We start from the raw sequence: 17,293 nt of genomic DNA, 5'->3' as shown, positions 1-17,293 counted from the left end.
CAGGGTAGAAGCATGAAGATACATGTTCCTGTTTGCAGATATGCATGAGAACACACAGATGCATGCCCCCCCCCCCCAAAAAAAAAAAAAAACATAAACTGCATAATCCAGATAATACTCAATATAAAGCTGATTTCACTTCTAATTAAGACTGAAAGCAAACTATGAGCCAGTCTGGATGGTCTACTTACTTTTGATCATTTAAAACAGTTATTACCAGAAAATTATATAAGTACAAGTTAAGATTAACTTGCAATGAAGTGAATCTAGTTTCTGTGACAGTATGCACTTTCAAGATGAACGGAAACTTAAACTCCAACATTGATAAACAGTGATATGAAACTGCTGGAACTGAAGCCTGCTAGTCTTAATCAAGTGGAAGTGGGTTTCTTTGCAACAAACATGTTTGCAATACCCAGAAGTATTGCAGCTGTGAAAATACAAATTCAACTCATGAGAATGAAACAAACATTGTTACAAGTTATTTATTAGGTAAAACTGAGAAGCCAATATTTTGTTTGTATCTTTAACTTGAGCTTAGCATGAGAAAATACAAAAACAGTTACCAAATAACCAAATAAACCTGATCTTGAGGCAAAAAAGTAGGTGCATGCTTGACCCAACCACTGATTTTGTTACCCTTACAATCAATAACTGCAAGCATTTGCAATAACTGGTAAAAATGTCTTTCACATTCCTGCCATGAACGTTTGGCCCACTTACTTAGTTTATTTCACACCAAAGATTGTCTTAGCTAATGTTGACAATGCCACCTTCAAATACAGCAAATCATCCACACCTTGAAAGAACAAGGCAGCCCCAGAACATCACACTACCACCATCATGTCTAATTGTTAGTATGATGTTCTTTTTTCTGACCCTCACAAATGCTGTGCTAGTTTTTCCACCTAAAGTCATGGGACTTTCCAAAAGGCTATTAAATAATAACTTTTCCACTGATTCCAAACCTCTTCCCTGCTGTTGAAACATGAACACTGACATTAAGTGAGGCATTTGAGGGCTGCAGCACTCAAGCTGTTGTTGTTTTTGAAGATCTGTGATCATCGCTGAGTCATTTTGGTATTGCTGTCTGACAGGACACATTCACCATGGTTCTGTTTTCTTTATTTAAAATAATTTCTCTTGTGGTTTCCACACGTTCCAGCAAGCACGTCCAGAGGCCCCGCCCTTTTTATCCTTGATGCCCCTAGTTCCCTTTTTGAGTTTTTTTTTTATGATTATTTTCTGAATTTTTTATTTTTAATCTGTATGTCAGAAGGCCTGTTTGTGCCCCTTAGCAATAATAATTAGCTAAATATAATGATTTAGTAAAAACAAACTAGTCTAGTCTCAGTCTAATAATGATTCTCAGAGCCTCCATGTTGTTCAGACACAGGGTCCATGGTGAAGAGGAGGAGGAGGGCGGATCTGTGTCCTCTAACTATGAAATTATGGGCAAGAATATTTTTTCATACCCTGGGCTGGAGGTTTGCGGCTGTAAATAGAGAAATCGTCCCAACTCTTCAATATATGATTGGGAGTGAGAATGTGTTGAAATAAAAGTTACTGCAGAACCTCAAGTGTTAAAGGAAGATTTGGCCCAGAGCATTTAGAGTTCACAAAACAAATATCAGAGAAAATATTGTAGTAATAATTAGAACCGCAACATAAAGCCAAACGTGCCACAATTAAATTAATCAAAATGTCTCCAAAGCATCGGGGGACTGACATAGGGGCCACTGGGGGATTCCAGGTAGATTCCAGGTAGATTCCACAGATGCGCATCGCAGCGGCTGTTCATGCAGGGCCGGCCCAAGGTAGTATGGGACCTTAGACAGAACCCCACCCCACCCCCTGAAACCCATCCTACTAAGCACCTGAACATCACTAACATGTTTAAATATAAATAAGGTGAATCTGTGAGAGAGAGACCAGGTTTATTGGCCTAGTTTAAAATCAATCACTGATTATTGGTTATTTGCTGTGATTTATTTGTGAACAAACCAACTCAAGCACAAAGTTTCCACCATATTGTAGCCATGGTAACACAACAATCCAACTATCAAGATGATTCTTTAAACTTTTACAAAGTAAACTTCCTAATTAAATCCTAAATGTACTATTTATTTTTCTCAGCTGAATGCATTAAATAAAATGTAATAACGTCATTCTCTATAAATGATGCTACAGGTTTAGATCTATGGTCTGTGTTACAATTAAACCATTTCTAGGGGCCCCTGAATGTCTGGAGGGCCCTACCAGGAGCTACTGAGTTTTCTTTGCCTTGATATCCCAGTCTTATAATTCTACATCTAGAATTATAAGACATCAAACTATTATATAGAGTTAACCCCTGTGAGTTTTTTTTTATCTATAAATCAGTCTGCAGCCAGGTTGTTCTAGCTGCAGATTAAGCCTTAATAGATATTATTAAGGCTTAATTAGTAAAATGGCAGCAAATTAGCTTATTTCATAACTTCATAATCTTTGACCTTCTCTCCTCTGGTTTGTTTCCTGTTGGGGAAAATATAGACTATATTTGCTTTGCATTCCCCCGCATGATGGCAATGATATAGTAGGATCTAATTAGATTCTTGATTAATATGGGTTGTTGCTACAGTATGTTGTTGTTGTACGGAGTTTTTGTTCAATCTGCCCCTTTTTTAAATTTGAGCCCCTGCCCTTCCAAAGGTCTCTGCACGTCCCTGCGTTCCAGGCTCATAGGTGTGGCTCTGGTTCTCATCTGTTCTTTGATTTCTTTAGATCAGGCAATAAATAATTCATTTCTGAGAACACATCTCAGCACTTCATGTGTTCAGACGTATTTTCTTTCAGTAGTTTTATGGTTCTACAGGAATCAGACTTGGATGTGATTTATAAAATTTAACTCAGCAAGAGAGCACTTACTTTTTTTATATATATGACCAGGTTTGTGGATATCTTTGTTCAGACAACATACATTACCCTTGTTATATTTGGTTGATGCACAACATTGCTTAATGAACTGGAACAAAAAAAGAAGAAATATGCAAAGGGCAAGTAACTTTTCTCAGTTCTGTTGCTATGAAATTGTCATTTGTGTGGTTTCACATATTGTAATTTCACAGAGTGGTGAAAAATAATCAAACTGAGATTCTGATTTGATCTAATCACTTCAGATTAGATCCACATTTCAACAATCCATTTACTTTCTGTCCCATGAAAACTTATTGTTATGCTGTGAATCTTATATCACTTACAACATAATTTCTGAAGACCAAATAAGACCTTTACAATTATCAGTCGTAAATAAAACACAGGTTTTACAAATCATGAAATGCGTTCTAAAAGATCTGTTTAGAAATAATGCAGTTCCAGATTGTGCAGTGCATTTCCTTTTGAACAATAAAAGGGAAGCTTAATGAGATGCAAACCTTAACATTGCAACATTGCACTTCAGCATTCACCATAACATTTGATGACAGTGCTTCAAAAGACAAAATAAACATGTTTGTTAAGCAGGTTTCTCTTGCTTTGGCAGCATTTTTTCCTATTGTGTACCAAATTCTGCACCTTCAGTCCTAATCCATTCAGAGGAATGCATAAGCTCTCTACGATGTTGCATTGCAAAACCGACATTCTTTAGACAAGAAAAATGTTTTCATTTCACATCACACCCCAACACAAATAGATAAGCACATTAATAGACATCTGAAGAAATTCAAGAAGAGAAGATACCTTTACATGAAGATACCATAGACATACCAATATTGTCACGATTAAGAAGTATTTATATACACAGCAATACAGTCCATACATTAATGTCATTAGCATCAATAAAAACATATTCATATATGCATAATTGCTATTCCTATTTACGCCATCATTATCAGCATTAATAAAAATCATGGATTAGAATAAAAAAGGCTTCAACATTTTCACAGATAAACTTCTTTAGCTTTGATTGGTCTCACTCATATTGTTGCAGCTGAGCATAACATCAGACTTGCTGCTCTGAGATCCTTGACTTTCTGCTTCACAATAAGTATATCGTTTCCAGATGTGTATGTATGCACTCTTTATCTTTTTTATTTTAAATGCATACACGACAGGGTTTACTGCGGAATTAGCATGAGAAAGAGAGATGCCGATATGAAAAGCTATTTTATTTGCATGGTTTGTGAATAAAGAGATGCAGTTCATAATGTGAAGTGGAAGCCAGGACAGCGCAAACAGAGCCAAGACAAGAGCAAGAGATGACGCCAGCTGTTTCTCTTTCGTTAGGTAGTTCCTTGACTGGTTTTGGGCACCGTTGCCTGGTTTCTCTCTGAGATTTTCTCGAATGTAGCAGAAAACATAGGCGTACAATACAGTCATCACCAGCAGTGGTGTTAAGGTGCAGAGAAAAAAGTTAAAGTAGACCAGATAATTCAAGGTGATCACATTCACAAACATGCATTTATCAGAGGAATTAAACGTCTTCAGTCCTTCATTCCAGCCAAACATTGGAGTAAAACTCAGTGGTACTGCAAAAAACCAGCATGCAGCAGCCACAGAATATGAATACTTCCAGGTGACAGTCCTTTTGTACCTGTAAAGAATAGCATCGGTAAGAAAAGCTTTAATTAAAATTCTTATTGAAATGATGAGCTGTAGAATATAGCATTTTGGCATGCCTTGAGATCACATCTGCACATTTTATAATCCCTGAAAACTTTCTTACCAGAAAGGGCGAGAGAGTCGAAGATAACGATCAATAGCAATGGCCGTCAAACAGAGAACCGAAACTAGGGTTAGCAGGATCACCACACAGCTGATGAAAAGACAAGTGTGAAATGAAGTTTTCACTCGGCCATCCACCAGCACAGACAACGGTATGGCCACAGCTCCAACAAGAAAGTCAGCCACAGCCAGAGACACAATGAAGCAGTAGGTGGGTTGCTGGATGCTTTTTGTTTTCCACAGAGCCAAAACAACCATTGCATTCCCAAGACAGCAGCATACTGCAATGAGAACCTCCACCAAAGTGTAAATCGTTTCTTCAATATCAGTATCCGTGGTGCTCTTTGAGTCTGATTGATTCATGTTGCAAGTTGATGGAGTGAGGTTCTAATGCCGAGCCTGACTAAGAGTTAGATCATAGTCTTCCACTTATCATTCATCTCACTCTTGCGAAGCTTTTAGAGGAAGTCCTTAGCTGCAGCAGCTTCTTCTATTTTTTTTGGTTTTAGCCTGTCTTGCAACCATTGCTTAAAATTTTGTTTGCACAATAAAACTTTTACATTAGTATTATAAAAAATATAATCATATTAGCTAATATTACTAATGAATCATGTAATATTAGTTACAAACGAATTAATTGACTTTACTATCTACAGTGACTTGTGAGACGGTGTGTGCAAACCGGCACTGTAGTGGTTTAAAGCCACACATTTATAATCTCACCATACATATTTCCCTTTCATATTTCATACAGCTGAAGTCATATCAAACTTGCTTCTGCATGGTATTTGTTTATTTTACCCTACTCTTAATTTCTTTTTTATTATTGTCCTTGAAAAATAGATTTTGTTCCTACACTGTCTGTCTGTAAAGAATTAGCCTAGAATATAAACATTTAAAATAAGAAAAATGAAACAAACTACTGTATGTAGAGATCCATTAAATAAGTTAGATTATTGAAACTCAGATTAGTAAGTGAAACATGTTTCCGATTAAATGCACACAGACTGATAATTCCAATTCTTTCTTCCTGTTTTGTTTTTATTATTGTCTGCTACAGCAAGTGTAAACACAAGATTTAACATTAGATTGCATCCGCTCATACAAAACCTCTTAAAAGTATGTTTAATAACTGCTTGGAAGCGATTCATTTCAAATGGTACTTCTGATAAGAAACATGTCTCATTTAATATGATTGTATATACACATGAATGCCATAGTCAGCTACAGTATTATCTTTCATTTGAACTTTCTGAGCCATAACCACATTGCCAACTCACATTATCTGTCACCATATATGCAAAACTCATCTGTTTTTAGTTCATCTGCCCGTCTCTCACTTCTTCCTGTGAACGTCATTACTTGTTCTCTAGTCTCCCACCAAAAACACATGGTGCAATTCCTGTTTCTTTATCTCAGAGCCATGGTCTCAGACATCACACTCAGCTGCAAAACCAGAAGCTTTGACCATGAGTTTCTCAGAATTGTTCCCATTTTGTTGCCACAGACCGTCATGACGTCATGCCCGCCACAGGGCATTTAAAAGACTTCTGTATAAAAAAAAGACGCCATGAGAAGTGTGCATTTCATTTCTGTTGGACAGTAGAGACTTCAAACTTTGTAAAAGTAGTGTTTTTATATTGATTTTGTTTTATATTTACTTCCAAATAAAACCAGGAATATGATCGATCATTTTAGCCATAGCGTAGTGCGCATTTTACGCATGTTGAGTGCAATCAGTAGTTGTTTTATGACCAAAAAGTGAACGAATGCAACATGAAAGCCATTTTTCCGAGTTCCTCCAAGTGCACCACATTTCCGAAGCAACCAATCAGAAAGCATTTTCGGGCATTTTGACTTGAGATCGGAACAGCAGTGCGGGGAGAGAGTTTTGTGGCGGAAGAGAACGGTGTGCTGTTGAGATTTCGGATTTTACTAGTAGTGTTTTGTATTAGATTTTTTGGAAGTAGTGTTTTGTATTAGATTTTTAGATCATACGTGTGTTAGTTAGTGTGCATTAGTGTTTGTGTGTAGTGTTTGTAGACGGTTTTTAGTGTTTAGTGTGTGTCAAAATGAGTCGCTACATGACTGCGCAGCAAGCCCTGAAGTACATGTACGAATGTGAAGAGGACAAAGGCGCGTTGCCAGAAGGTTCGGACTCGGAGTTTGAGCTTGACGATGAGGTTTTTTTTTTTTTTTTTCTTGTTTTATTTCTTTGTTTGGCATGGGATATGTACAGTAAATTATTATAATCGGAGTAGATGCAAACTGAAACACATTATATGCTAATTTCCATCTCCAGCTTGGTGATCCCTCCATTCTATTCAGGGAGGAGGAGGAGGAGGAGGAGGAGCAGGAGGAGGAAACTCCCACGTGCTCTGTCCAGTTGAGGCCCACACATCAGAGGACACCATGGAGAGCGCAGCGAACTCGGGCAAGATCCAGATCTCCTCTGACTGAGGCAGCACCAGAAACACGGGCTGGACAGTGGAACACTGAAGAGGACGCAGATGCAGCCCCTGTTGTAAGCCGCTTTCAACCAAGGAGAACACCAGGACCACAGATGGATCTGATGTCCAACCACAGTCCAAGTGAGCTGTTTTTGTTGTTTTTTGCAGCTGATACAGTCAAAACCATCTGTGACAACACAAACAGATATGCTGCAAAAAATCAAGCAAATGGAAAAAAATATAAATGGGCTGAATTAGACACAGAGGAGCTGTATAGGTTCTTTGGTCTATTGATCTATATGTCCTTGGTGCAACTACCAAGTGTCCAGGACTACTGGAGACAAAATCATTTTTTGTCTGTTCCAACTCCAGCTAAGGTCATGACAAGGGACAGGTTCAGGACCATTATGTGGAACTTGCACCCAAGTAATCCTGAGGAGGATGTCAAAAATGACAAAAAGAAGAGAACACCAGGCTACGACAAATTATCAAGACTGCGGCCTGTTTATGATGACATCCTCAATGCCTGTCAGGCTTACTACCAACTAAAGAGGGAGCTGGCAGTTGACGAAAGGATGGTGCCAACAAAGGCAAAAACTGGCATGACCCAGTATATGAAAGACAAGCCAACTAAATGGGGAATAAAGCTTTTTGTGTTGGCCGAGTCAAGCAGTGGCTACACTGTGAATTTTAGCTTACACACTGGCAAGACTCACACTGCAAGTGAGCATGGGCTGTCTTATGATATGGTAATGAAACTTATTCAGCCATCTTATCTTGGCACCGGCTACCATATTTACATGGACAATTTTTATACCAGTCCTACACTGTTCAAGGACCTGGCCAGCAAAATGTTTGGAGCTTGTGGCACTTATAGGGAATCCAGGAAGGGATGCCCTAAAGGGAGGCCAAGTGCTCTCACTAAAAAAAGTGGAAGAGGATCAGTGAGATGGATCAGAGAGGGCCCAGTGGTCTTTGTGAAGTGGATGGACACACGGGAGGTGTCTGTCTGCTCAACTATCCATCCTGCGTTTTCAGGTGAGACGGTGCAAAGGAGGGTGAAGAATGAAGTGAAACGCTGGATTGTGAAAGACATTCCATGTCCTACACCAGTCATGGCGTACAATAAATACATGGGTGGGGTTGACCTGTCTGATCAACTCATCCAGTATTACTCTGCACAACGGAAAACTTATCGTTGGTACAAGACTATGCTTATGCATTTGGTTGACATTGCCACAGCAAATGCCTACATCCTACACCAAGAGTTGTGCAAAGCCAAAGGAGTGAAGCCCATGACACACAAAGACTTCAATGTGGAGATGGCCAGTCAGCTTTGTAGTGTGGACATGGCAGGTGTTCCAAGGAGAAAGGCAGCTGAACACATTCCTGTGCCCATTAGTGCTCAGCAAATTGCCAGAAACGGCAGACTGCAGTGCAGACACTGCCTCCGGGTGAACAAAGTCAGGAAGGACACGCAATGGAAATGTGAGGGCTGTGATGTGCCATTGTGCCTTCTGATTGACAGAAACTGCTTTGCACAGTGGCACAAGTAATTTGTTTTGTCTTGTGGCACCCATTTTGCAAATATTGTAAATAGTTGAAAGTGGGGGGGAGGGTGAGACATTGTGATGTTGGAGAAAATTTGTGATGGAGATATTGACATATTTTGTAAATAGTTGTAAAAAAAACGCCTGGGAAATTACCCACAATATGGTGAAAATATGACTAGTAATTTGTTTTTTACTAAGTTTGTACAAAAGTTCTTAAAATTTACCCAAAAACTTTTCATGTTAGGCTGTAAAAATGGTTTGTTCAACATTTTTGTGAATATTATAGTAAAAATATCAATATTTCTTCTACTCGGATTTTGTTTCTGTGTGTGTTTTTTGCTCCAATGTGATAATAAATTTTGTCAAAATGAAACAAACACTGTAAAATCACAAAGTTTAGGATGTTCTGAAAATAATGATACCAAACAAGGTAAGGTAAATAGTTTTTATGGTGAAAATATAAGGGTAAATTCAAAATTAGACCAAAACGGCCATTTAGACCCAAGACTCCAAATTAATACATTTTAAAAGAATTTTACGGCAGCCCAACAGAAATTGCCACATAGTTTGGAAGTTGAGAAAAGTAAATTCACATGGTTTTTGATTTTGTTTTTAAACTAAAAAAATAAAAATCTAAAAGGTTACCATTGCTTTAGAGATTAATCTCCAATTCTTTGATAATCCTAAAAATATATATGTTTTCAATCAACTGCCTCCATAAGTGACCCTATAGTAAACAGTTATTTAACCTCAGTTTGCTATTAACAAAATGTTCTATGACAGCCTCAGAGGTTTGCTAGAGTATTAGTGAACAAGTATTATAAAACCTAAGCATGGTGGATGCCCTACCTTGAACAATTTTGCAAAGAACAATAGGCCTTAATGTATGCTTTTTTATGTGGAAATCTGACAGACACAGCAAAAGATAAGCAGCAGATATTTACATCGAAGGTGATTGAAAGTATCAATTCTTAAAAATCATTTTTCCCTCGGATTTACAATTCTGTTTTACCTTGTTTGTGTTTGCCCACCACCTAAAATCATAGAATAGAAATATACTTTATTGTCCGATAATTGGGACACTTCTGTGCAGAACATTCCACTTTGTGGTTCTATCAAGACAAAAATGTAGAAAAGTTCAAGGGGTATAGACTTTTGCAAAGCATTGTACCTCCTGAGCATTACCTAACATTCGAGAGAGAGATGGGCTGTGATTTATTTAATCTTCTCCTCTCTGCTCTTTAATACCTTTCATTAATTTTATTCATGTAAACACTTGAATCAGTCAGCTCAAGTGTTTAGATTCACATACTGATTATGACTAATACAGACAGCAATGTGTCAAGTTGCATAAATGCATCACTAGGTTGCTTGGAAAGAATTCTAAAAATAACTTTGCTAATTAAAACCGGTAATAGAGGCTTCATTGTCATGTTGTTGATCTTGCACAGGCACACGAGGATGCCTGCAAGCCAATAATAACATCAATTTCTGTGGCTTCTAGATAATAGTGCATGTTAGCCCAACTCAACACACTGATGTGATTATTGGTTGTGATTATTGGTAATGGTTAAGGTATTTGTAAAGGTTTTTAGTGTTTTAATCAAATTTCTCAGTGTCAGTTATCACTATGAATTTTTCTCTGAAATGATTTCTTAAGGCAACATAAGATGTTAAGTTATAACTGTGCTGCATGTTGCTTCTATTTACATAACAGTCATCAACCAAAGAATTAGGAGTAGATGTTTATGGAGGACTGCACTATCATTAACATTCATGAAATGCATTGACATGTGTTCTTTTGACAGAGTTTACTGTAGCCCAACGTGACACCAAGCATAGACATACTGTATTTACATAACATTGAACAGAAGTGAAGTTAGCTTTCAATTATAGCTTCCAATTCGGGAAACAGAAAAACAGGATATCCCATCTCATTCTTCACTACCTTGGGCATCTTTAATGTGCTCTGGTTTAAGTCATTAGACTCTTCAAACATGTACTGATTTACACTAAATGTAGAATACCTAAAACCTTGTTTGTGATTTTGAAACCTTTATCTGATTTGTGAGAATTCAGGAATGGACCATGTTAGTGACCTCTGGATATCTCAGCATTTTACAGAGTTTGCTGTTTGCTGTGCTGTCCTAACCCCCGTCCTCGAGTTTTCAGCAGCTAGACAGCCAGACAGCAACGCTCCAATAACCAAACTTCTTTCTTTTTTACTTGTTTATTGAAGAGTGGCCTCTGACCACTGCCATCACTTTGGCCATCGTAAACTGAAACATACAAGACTGACTGTTAGCCAACGAACATAGCAAATTAGCCATTCTTGCTGCTAGCTAAAAATAAAAAAAAAAACCATTTTCCTAAATGACTCCAGCGTACAATTATTTACACCACAGTTACATAAAACAAAGAGACAATTATTGCTTTCACAATTAACCAGTACTTACGAATAAATCTTGTCTGAAACACAACGTATAAGGATAATAATCAGCTTAATCCATGAACTGTTCAGTGTTGCGTTCCACCATCTTGGATCTATATTTTTTTTTAGCGTCACCACAACATAACAAAATATCCACCAGGGGGCGTTCTAGTGCGGTTTTCAACCTTGCTGGTCCAACTTAACTTACAAAAGGCAGCACAATGAGCATTATTAAATTCTCCAACATTAGTGGAAATTCTTAATTAATAGAAGCATGGGCTTCCACTTCCAATATCCCCATGGAGATAAAGAGAGAGGAATGGAGAGAAAAAGAAAAAAGGAGAAAGAAAGAGGGCAACACTCTTCTCAAAGCCATTTATAATAGTTTTTAGCTGATCAAATTAAAATGTATGGTCTTTACTGCTCAACATTTACAAATAATCACACATTCCTAACAAATTATATAAAAGCATCCCTGAGAAAGTGTCAATGAAAACACAAAAACAGTTTTCTGAGAAAGTTACATCCTAAAAACAGTAGTTAAAAAACTTTCACATTGGAGACCAAACCACTTTCACAGACTACATTGAAGTCTATTGATGAAGTTGATGATGATACAACATTAACTTTATTATAAGACCAAATCAATGCTAATGCTTGCCCATCCTCACAGCCTAACTGTATCCTTCCAGTTATTATGTAGCTTGTTTCCACAGAAAAATGTAATGCTCACATACACACACAGGGCACACGCCTACCCACTTAATGCAAGCAAAACTAATGCTGCAGAGTACTGCAGAAAACAAAGTCCCTCCCCTTGATGTTATGACTCGTTTATACAGAGTAGTCAGTGAATAGGAGGGAGTGAGAGAGTAGGGAAGAGTGGTGATGTGCCAGCTCTGGGTTTGTTACAGAGATTTTGAATTTGATGCAGAAGATTGAACAGTCAGTGTGCCTTCATGGGCTCTAAATGTGGCAAGACTAAAGTTACATCTGTCTCAGCTGAACTACATGTTTACTGGAAGATGTTTTTGCTGAAGGAGAACACAAAAAGGAGAAAAGGAACTAATTCACATTTTATTACAATCTGAGCAAAGATAAGTTAGATACTGAACGATAAAAAAAGATGTCCTCTCCAGGTGTCAAACCAAGGGAGCATGTGGATGTGGCGTACATCTCCATTGAGATAGCCATTTCTGTGGCCTCGGTCCTAGGGAATGTATTAATTGTGCTTGCGGTGTATGTGAACCAGGCTCTCCGTGACACCACCTTTAGCTTTATTGCATCTCTGGCTGTGGCTGACATCGCTGTTGGAAGTTTGGTTATCCCTCTGGCCATTGTCATCAGTCTGGGATTCAGGACGCAGTTCTACACCTGCCTCATCCTCTCCAGCCTGGTGCTGATCATAACTCAGAGCTCCATTCTGTCCCTCCTGGCCATAGCTGTCGACCGATATCTGCGCATAAAGATTCCCACAAGGTAAGAAAAAGTTTTAATTCCAAAATCATGTATGTTTGAGTCTACATTTCAAACATACATGTTTTTTGTTTTTCCCCTGCATTTCAAATTAAGATTGAACACAATTAAAAAGAGAGTGATAGTGTAGATTACTCATGTTGTGATGTAAGAGACCAAAACCGCTTTTAAAATGAATAATTGAATATTACTAATGGAACAAAACAGGAAATGAATAAAATCTTTTTTTCTACTCTAGAGTAGTTTTCTAAACTTTTACTTTTACCACTCGATTTGAAATGTCTTTTAAATTAAAACAAGTAAAAAAATTTTTTCTCTACTGTCACTGAACTTTTTCAAACATTCCTCATTTACAAAGATATAAGTTTCTTTTTTGTTAAAGAGAGACAGAGAGGAATACTCACCGAGTGTGTAAATCCTACATACGGTCGAGTCCAGTCACATCAGTGCCAAATTTTATACAAACCAGAGGGCTGGACATTGAACCTTTTAAGTAAATTAAAATATTGTCTGCCTAAATTATTGACAAAGGCAGTTTGTTTAGGTAGCTGGCACATGTCCACACTAACGCTTGCCTATCAGCTAAATCCTGAAGTCAAAGCCTGACACTTAAAAATATGCTTCTGAGAAATAACATAATGGCCTTGGTTCAAGAAAATGCCATTAAAGTTGTCTGCTAGTGCATTTAGGTTATTGGAGAAAACTCTCATTTGTCTTCTGATTGTGCTGCCCAGGTACGGCGACATAGTGACCCAGGGGAGGGCATACATGGCAGTTTGTATGTGTTGGATCCTCGCCATCCTCAGTGGATTGGTTCCATTGGTTGGCTGGAACAACCTGCACCACGGGAACTTCAGTAACTCCAAAGAAATAGTTTGTGAGTTTAAAACTGTTGTTCGGATGGACTACATGGTGTACTTTAATTTCTTCGTCTGTGTGGTGGTGCCACTGGTCTTGATGATCATTCTGTATGGGGAGATCTTCAGAGTGATCCGGCAGCAGCTCAACCGCCGTGCTGAGGCCACTAGTGACGGAGAAAAGTACTACCGAAAGGAGCTGAGGCTGGCCAAGTCACTGGTGTTGGTGGTTGTTCTTTTCATAATGTGCTGGATGCCAATACATATCATAAATTGCATCGACTTCTTTTGCTCAGACTATGACATACCCAAGTTTGCTGTGTATATAGGAATTTTTATGTCTCATGTAAACTCAGCACTCAACCCGATGGTTTATGCCTTCAGAATGAAACGGTTCCGTCTTACTCTGATCCAAATAATTCGCCGCAGCATATTATGTAGCCCAATGGTGCCCACCCGATGCCCTACTAGCGCAATAGAAGGGAGTGAAAATATGGGTGTGAACCTGTATTAAAGAACTTTATTTGGTAACATTTTGTTTGACGGATTGTGAATAAGACTGTATTGACACCGTCATAAACATGACATAACACCTGTTATGAACATGAGTACGTCTTCATGAATATTTATGACTGTTGTCATAAAGTGTCATTTGGTAAATCATGACACTTTTATTACAAAGCTGACATTATTCAAACTGTCTTCGTTATGATAACTTGACATTAAGTAAGAAATCATGATCTGACATAAATTTGTTATAAAAGTATTACTGATTAAACTTTAGCTTTAATAACATGAAGCTACATATTTTTTAAAGTTTAATCAGTAATAATTTTATAACAAATTTATGTCAGATCATGAATATCTTGGTTAATGTCAAGTTGTCATAACAAAGACATTTTGAAAAATGTCAACTTTGTATTAAAAGTGTCATGATTTACCAAATGATACTTTATGACAACAGTCATAAATATTCATGAAGACTTACTCATGTTCATGACAGGTGTTATGTCATGTTTATGACGGTGTCATGACAGTCTTATTCACAACCCGTCAAATAAAGTGTTACCCTTTTTTTTATAATGCGTAGTCCCAGGGGCCTAAAAATGCTATAAATATTCAAAAATGAAAAAAGTGTCACTGATCCTGTTTCTTTAACATATAAATCTTTTTCTTTGTGATTTCAGTATACATGGTCTTGGGAACTGTTAAACACTATTTGAGTTTTACTTAGATATGGAGGCAACTGTTGATTTAAAAAACATTTTACATTAAATGTAAAAAATGTGTGTTAAATTCCATCCATCCATTGCTCACCCCACTTATCTTTGCAAGTGGCATGAGGGTGATGGTTGGGGTGGGGGATGATCTCCAGTATTCATAAGGCAAAAGGCAAGGTACAGCTTGAACAGGGCACCACTCCATCACAAAGACATACATTAAAAATCAACCTTGCACACACACACACACACACACACACACACACATCTGAGGACAACTTAGAGTCCAGTTAAAATGACAGTTATGACTTTGGAGTATGGGAGTAACCGAAAAGAATCTACACATGGGAGAACGTGCAAACTCCAGATCCCTAGCCACATTTCTTTGCCCAGGCAGCCATGTATTAAATCTGTTTTGTAAAAGACAATTCACAAGAAAATAAGGCTGCAATATATAATACCACAAGTCTACAAGGATATCAGAAAGCTTTTGTGCATCAGGGAAACATCTTATAAATAGTGCATATGAACGGGAAATATACAGATTTTATTGTCTGCTCCACAAAAGCCATATAGAGAGACTTCTGTGTTAAAAAGCATCCTCCTATTATCAAATGTGTATCCCATTTTCAGACTAATGCCTTTTCCTTATAATGTGATTGCTATGATATAACTGTGCTTCAGATTTAAAATTGCATTTTTGTTCTGGGTGTGTTAGTTCTAATTACAGTTATTTATGGAAACCTATGTTACATTCATTTATTGCCTTTTCTCTTCTTAATTTAAAGTTAAAATGTTGGATAGACTCCTCATAATATTTCTATTTAGGTTGCCCTGATATAACTGAAAAATGTGATGATATGCTGCTTGAACAAGTCAACTGTGGTAACCAAATTGTCAGACAATATGCACAAATACTATTGCAATAGATTAAAAAACAGTCAGTTTAGGACTACTTGCTCCCAAACATTGAAGTTAGCACCCCTCTATGTGGAAGAACAAGTTGGGGATTTTTTTTTCAAAAAATCAATAGCATATGTTTGCCAAAGTTGTAAAAAGAATAAATGGGTGTTGACAAAGGGCACTGTTATTAGAAGTTAAGTGCACAAAAGGGGAACAGACCCATGGTTGGCTGAGGATGTTATGGACAAATTTAACATAAATATTTTAGCAGACATTAAGTATTCAAATGTCAACTGCATTTTCCTTCCACAGACTTGCCTGTCTTATGAATATTGGCAGGATATCCCTCATTGTCCTTTTTCATATTAACCAATACTAAATGTGTCTATGTGTTTGCTAAATGACCAAAACTATTGAAACAATCATAACCCTGTGAATCATTTACTTTCATTTCACGCAATAATGGGTGTAATAAAAATGTTCTTTCCAAATTCCTCAATTTTTTCTTTGCTTTCATTTGAGTCAAGATTGTCTTTGTTTTCATGGTGTCTTCGTGTCAGTGTTGATCTATTAACATTTCAACCGGCTAATGTGAGTTGAAATGTTCCACAAGACTCTTCCACTCTAACTTTATTGGTCACATTTTAAAAAGTTTGGAACTGGGTCAAAATTCAGAACTGACCAAAAGAAGATTTTATTGTCAAGAAAAAAAAAAAGATATTAAAGGCTAATATTTTGTCAGTAGAGGTTAAGTGTGGTTGTTATTCTGTTTAACCTGTTTTTATTATTATGTCACTGTTCAATATGCATAGGAATTAAATTACCCTGCTAAGACTGCAAAATAACAGGCTGCTTTCCATGGAACAGAACATGACAAAGACAAGCAATTTAGTGCCAAGTCTTTACCACAGAATGCAGGGCTCGGTTCAGCTAATTCAGCTTCTCTGGGCCATATATTAAAAGATGTTGCAGAGAGGTGAAAAGCATTGGACCATCTGAATCAATTATCCAAAGAACATTAAGCTGATTTATTCCAACTCTAAACCGAAAGCTTCTGCAGTAGGTCTGCTTTGTCATCAGTTTGACTCCTGCCTAGTTTCCACAGCAGTGTTCTGAAATAAAATATGTGAATTTCTTGCAAACTTTCATGCAATTTTCAGATTCTGTGTGTGGTAAATACTAACATTTACAGTAATAAAAAGAATTCTGCTCTACAACAATATTTACTTTTTTGAAGTGTTATGGAAGAAAATATTAAAACTCTGCCTCTCTGTTTCTGTCTGTCTCTTATTCATGAACTCATTAATACGTATATTACCATCTGTCGGCCTCCCCTCCTTGCTGAGGGATTTCAAACTGCTGAGTATGGTTAAATCCTTAGCCCTTGTCTTAGTGACAGAGATACCACACAACCAAGTTGGCATTACTGGCTCCATGAGTTGTTTCTGTTTTCTATGGCCTAACAAATGCTTAAGAAACAGAAACATGGTCTAAAAGAGAAGCAAAGAAGATAAATGTCTCAATTTCTGATGTACTTCTTCAATATTTCTCAAATCTAAAATATAAATCTTCTTCAAGGTAGGACGCCTCATACTTATATGACTAATGTTTTTGATGTTTTTTTCTCCAATTTTGAATAGAAACACTGGCATCTTGTTTTCCTTTATGTCCTCAAGCTTCTGAAAGCCATTTACATTTGGAA

At 37.3% G+C, this 17,293-nt stretch overlaps 3 protein-coding genes across 3 annotated transcripts; 2 read left to right on the top strand and 1 right to left on the bottom strand.

The window, feature by feature from the left end:
* Positions 1 to 3,269: 3,269 nt before the first annotated feature.
* On the bottom strand, positions 3,270 to 5,744 carry LOC102231988 (adenosine receptor A1-like). Its single transcript, XM_005815376.2, has 2 exons — positions 4,703 to 5,744; positions 3,270 to 4,570 (listed from the first exon to the last, which is right to left on the bottom strand). Exons 1-2 carry the CDS (start codon positions 5,062 to 5,064, stop codon positions 3,934 to 3,936), a joined length of 999 nt encoding a protein of 332 aa, XP_005815433.1. The 5' UTR covers positions 5,065 to 5,744; the 3' UTR covers positions 3,270 to 3,933.
* Positions 5,745 to 6,286: 542 nt separating this feature from the next.
* LOC111605780 (piggyBac transposable element-derived protein 4-like) lies at positions 6,287 to 9,002 on the top strand. Its single transcript, XM_023324465.1, has 2 exons — positions 6,287 to 6,884; positions 7,004 to 9,002. The coding sequence occupies exons 1-2, from the start codon at positions 6,774 to 6,776 to the stop codon at positions 8,705 to 8,707; spliced, it is 1,815 nt and encodes a 604-aa protein (XP_023180233.1). The 5' UTR covers positions 6,287 to 6,773; the 3' UTR covers positions 8,708 to 9,002.
* A 3,005-nt stretch (positions 9,003 to 12,007) lies between these two features.
* On the top strand, positions 12,008 to 14,007 carry LOC102231468 (adenosine receptor A1-like). Its single transcript, XM_005815374.2, has 2 exons — positions 12,008 to 12,614; positions 13,346 to 14,007. Exons 1-2 carry the CDS (start codon positions 12,262 to 12,264, stop codon positions 13,980 to 13,982), a joined length of 990 nt encoding a protein of 329 aa, XP_005815431.1. The 5' UTR covers positions 12,008 to 12,261; the 3' UTR covers positions 13,983 to 14,007.
* Positions 14,008 to 17,293: the final 3,286 nt, after the last annotated feature.

The sequence above is a fragment of the Xiphophorus maculatus genome, chromosome 20 (genome assembly GCF_002775205.1).
Source record: "Xiphophorus maculatus strain JP 163 A chromosome 20, X_maculatus-5.0-male, whole genome shotgun sequence".
Classification (NCBI taxonomy): Eukaryota; Metazoa; Chordata; class Actinopteri; order Cyprinodontiformes; family Poeciliidae; genus Xiphophorus; species Xiphophorus maculatus.
This window is presented reverse-complemented; position numbering and strand designations above follow the sequence as displayed.

What these genes read in the sequence shown, in the direction of transcription:
- LOC102231988 (XM_005815376.2), bottom strand. Translation starts at nt 5,064, where the DNA reads ATGAATCAATCAGACTCAAAGAGCACCACGGATACTGATATTGAAGAA. An exon ending in CGACTCTCTCGCCCTTTCTG is followed by an intron (nt 4,571 to 4,702) that starts GTAAGAAAGTTT and finishes TATTCTTTACAG; the next exon opens with GTACAAAAGGACTGTCACCT.
- LOC102231468 (XM_005815374.2), top strand. Translation starts at nt 12,262, where the DNA reads ATGTCCTCTCCAGGTGTCAAACCAAGGGAGCATGTGGATGTGGCGTAC. An exon ending in CGCATAAAGATTCCCACAAG is followed by an intron (nt 12,615 to 13,345) that starts GTAAGAAAAAGT and finishes TGTGCTGCCCAG; the next exon opens with GTACGGCGACATAGTGACCC.
- LOC111605780 (XM_023324465.1), top strand. Translation starts at nt 6,774, where the DNA reads ATGAGTCGCTACATGACTGCGCAGCAAGCCCTGAAGTACATGTACGAA. An exon ending in AGTTTGAGCTTGACGATGAG is followed by an intron (nt 6,885 to 7,003) that starts GTTTTTTTTTTT and finishes TTCCATCTCCAG; the next exon opens with CTTGGTGATCCCTCCATTCT.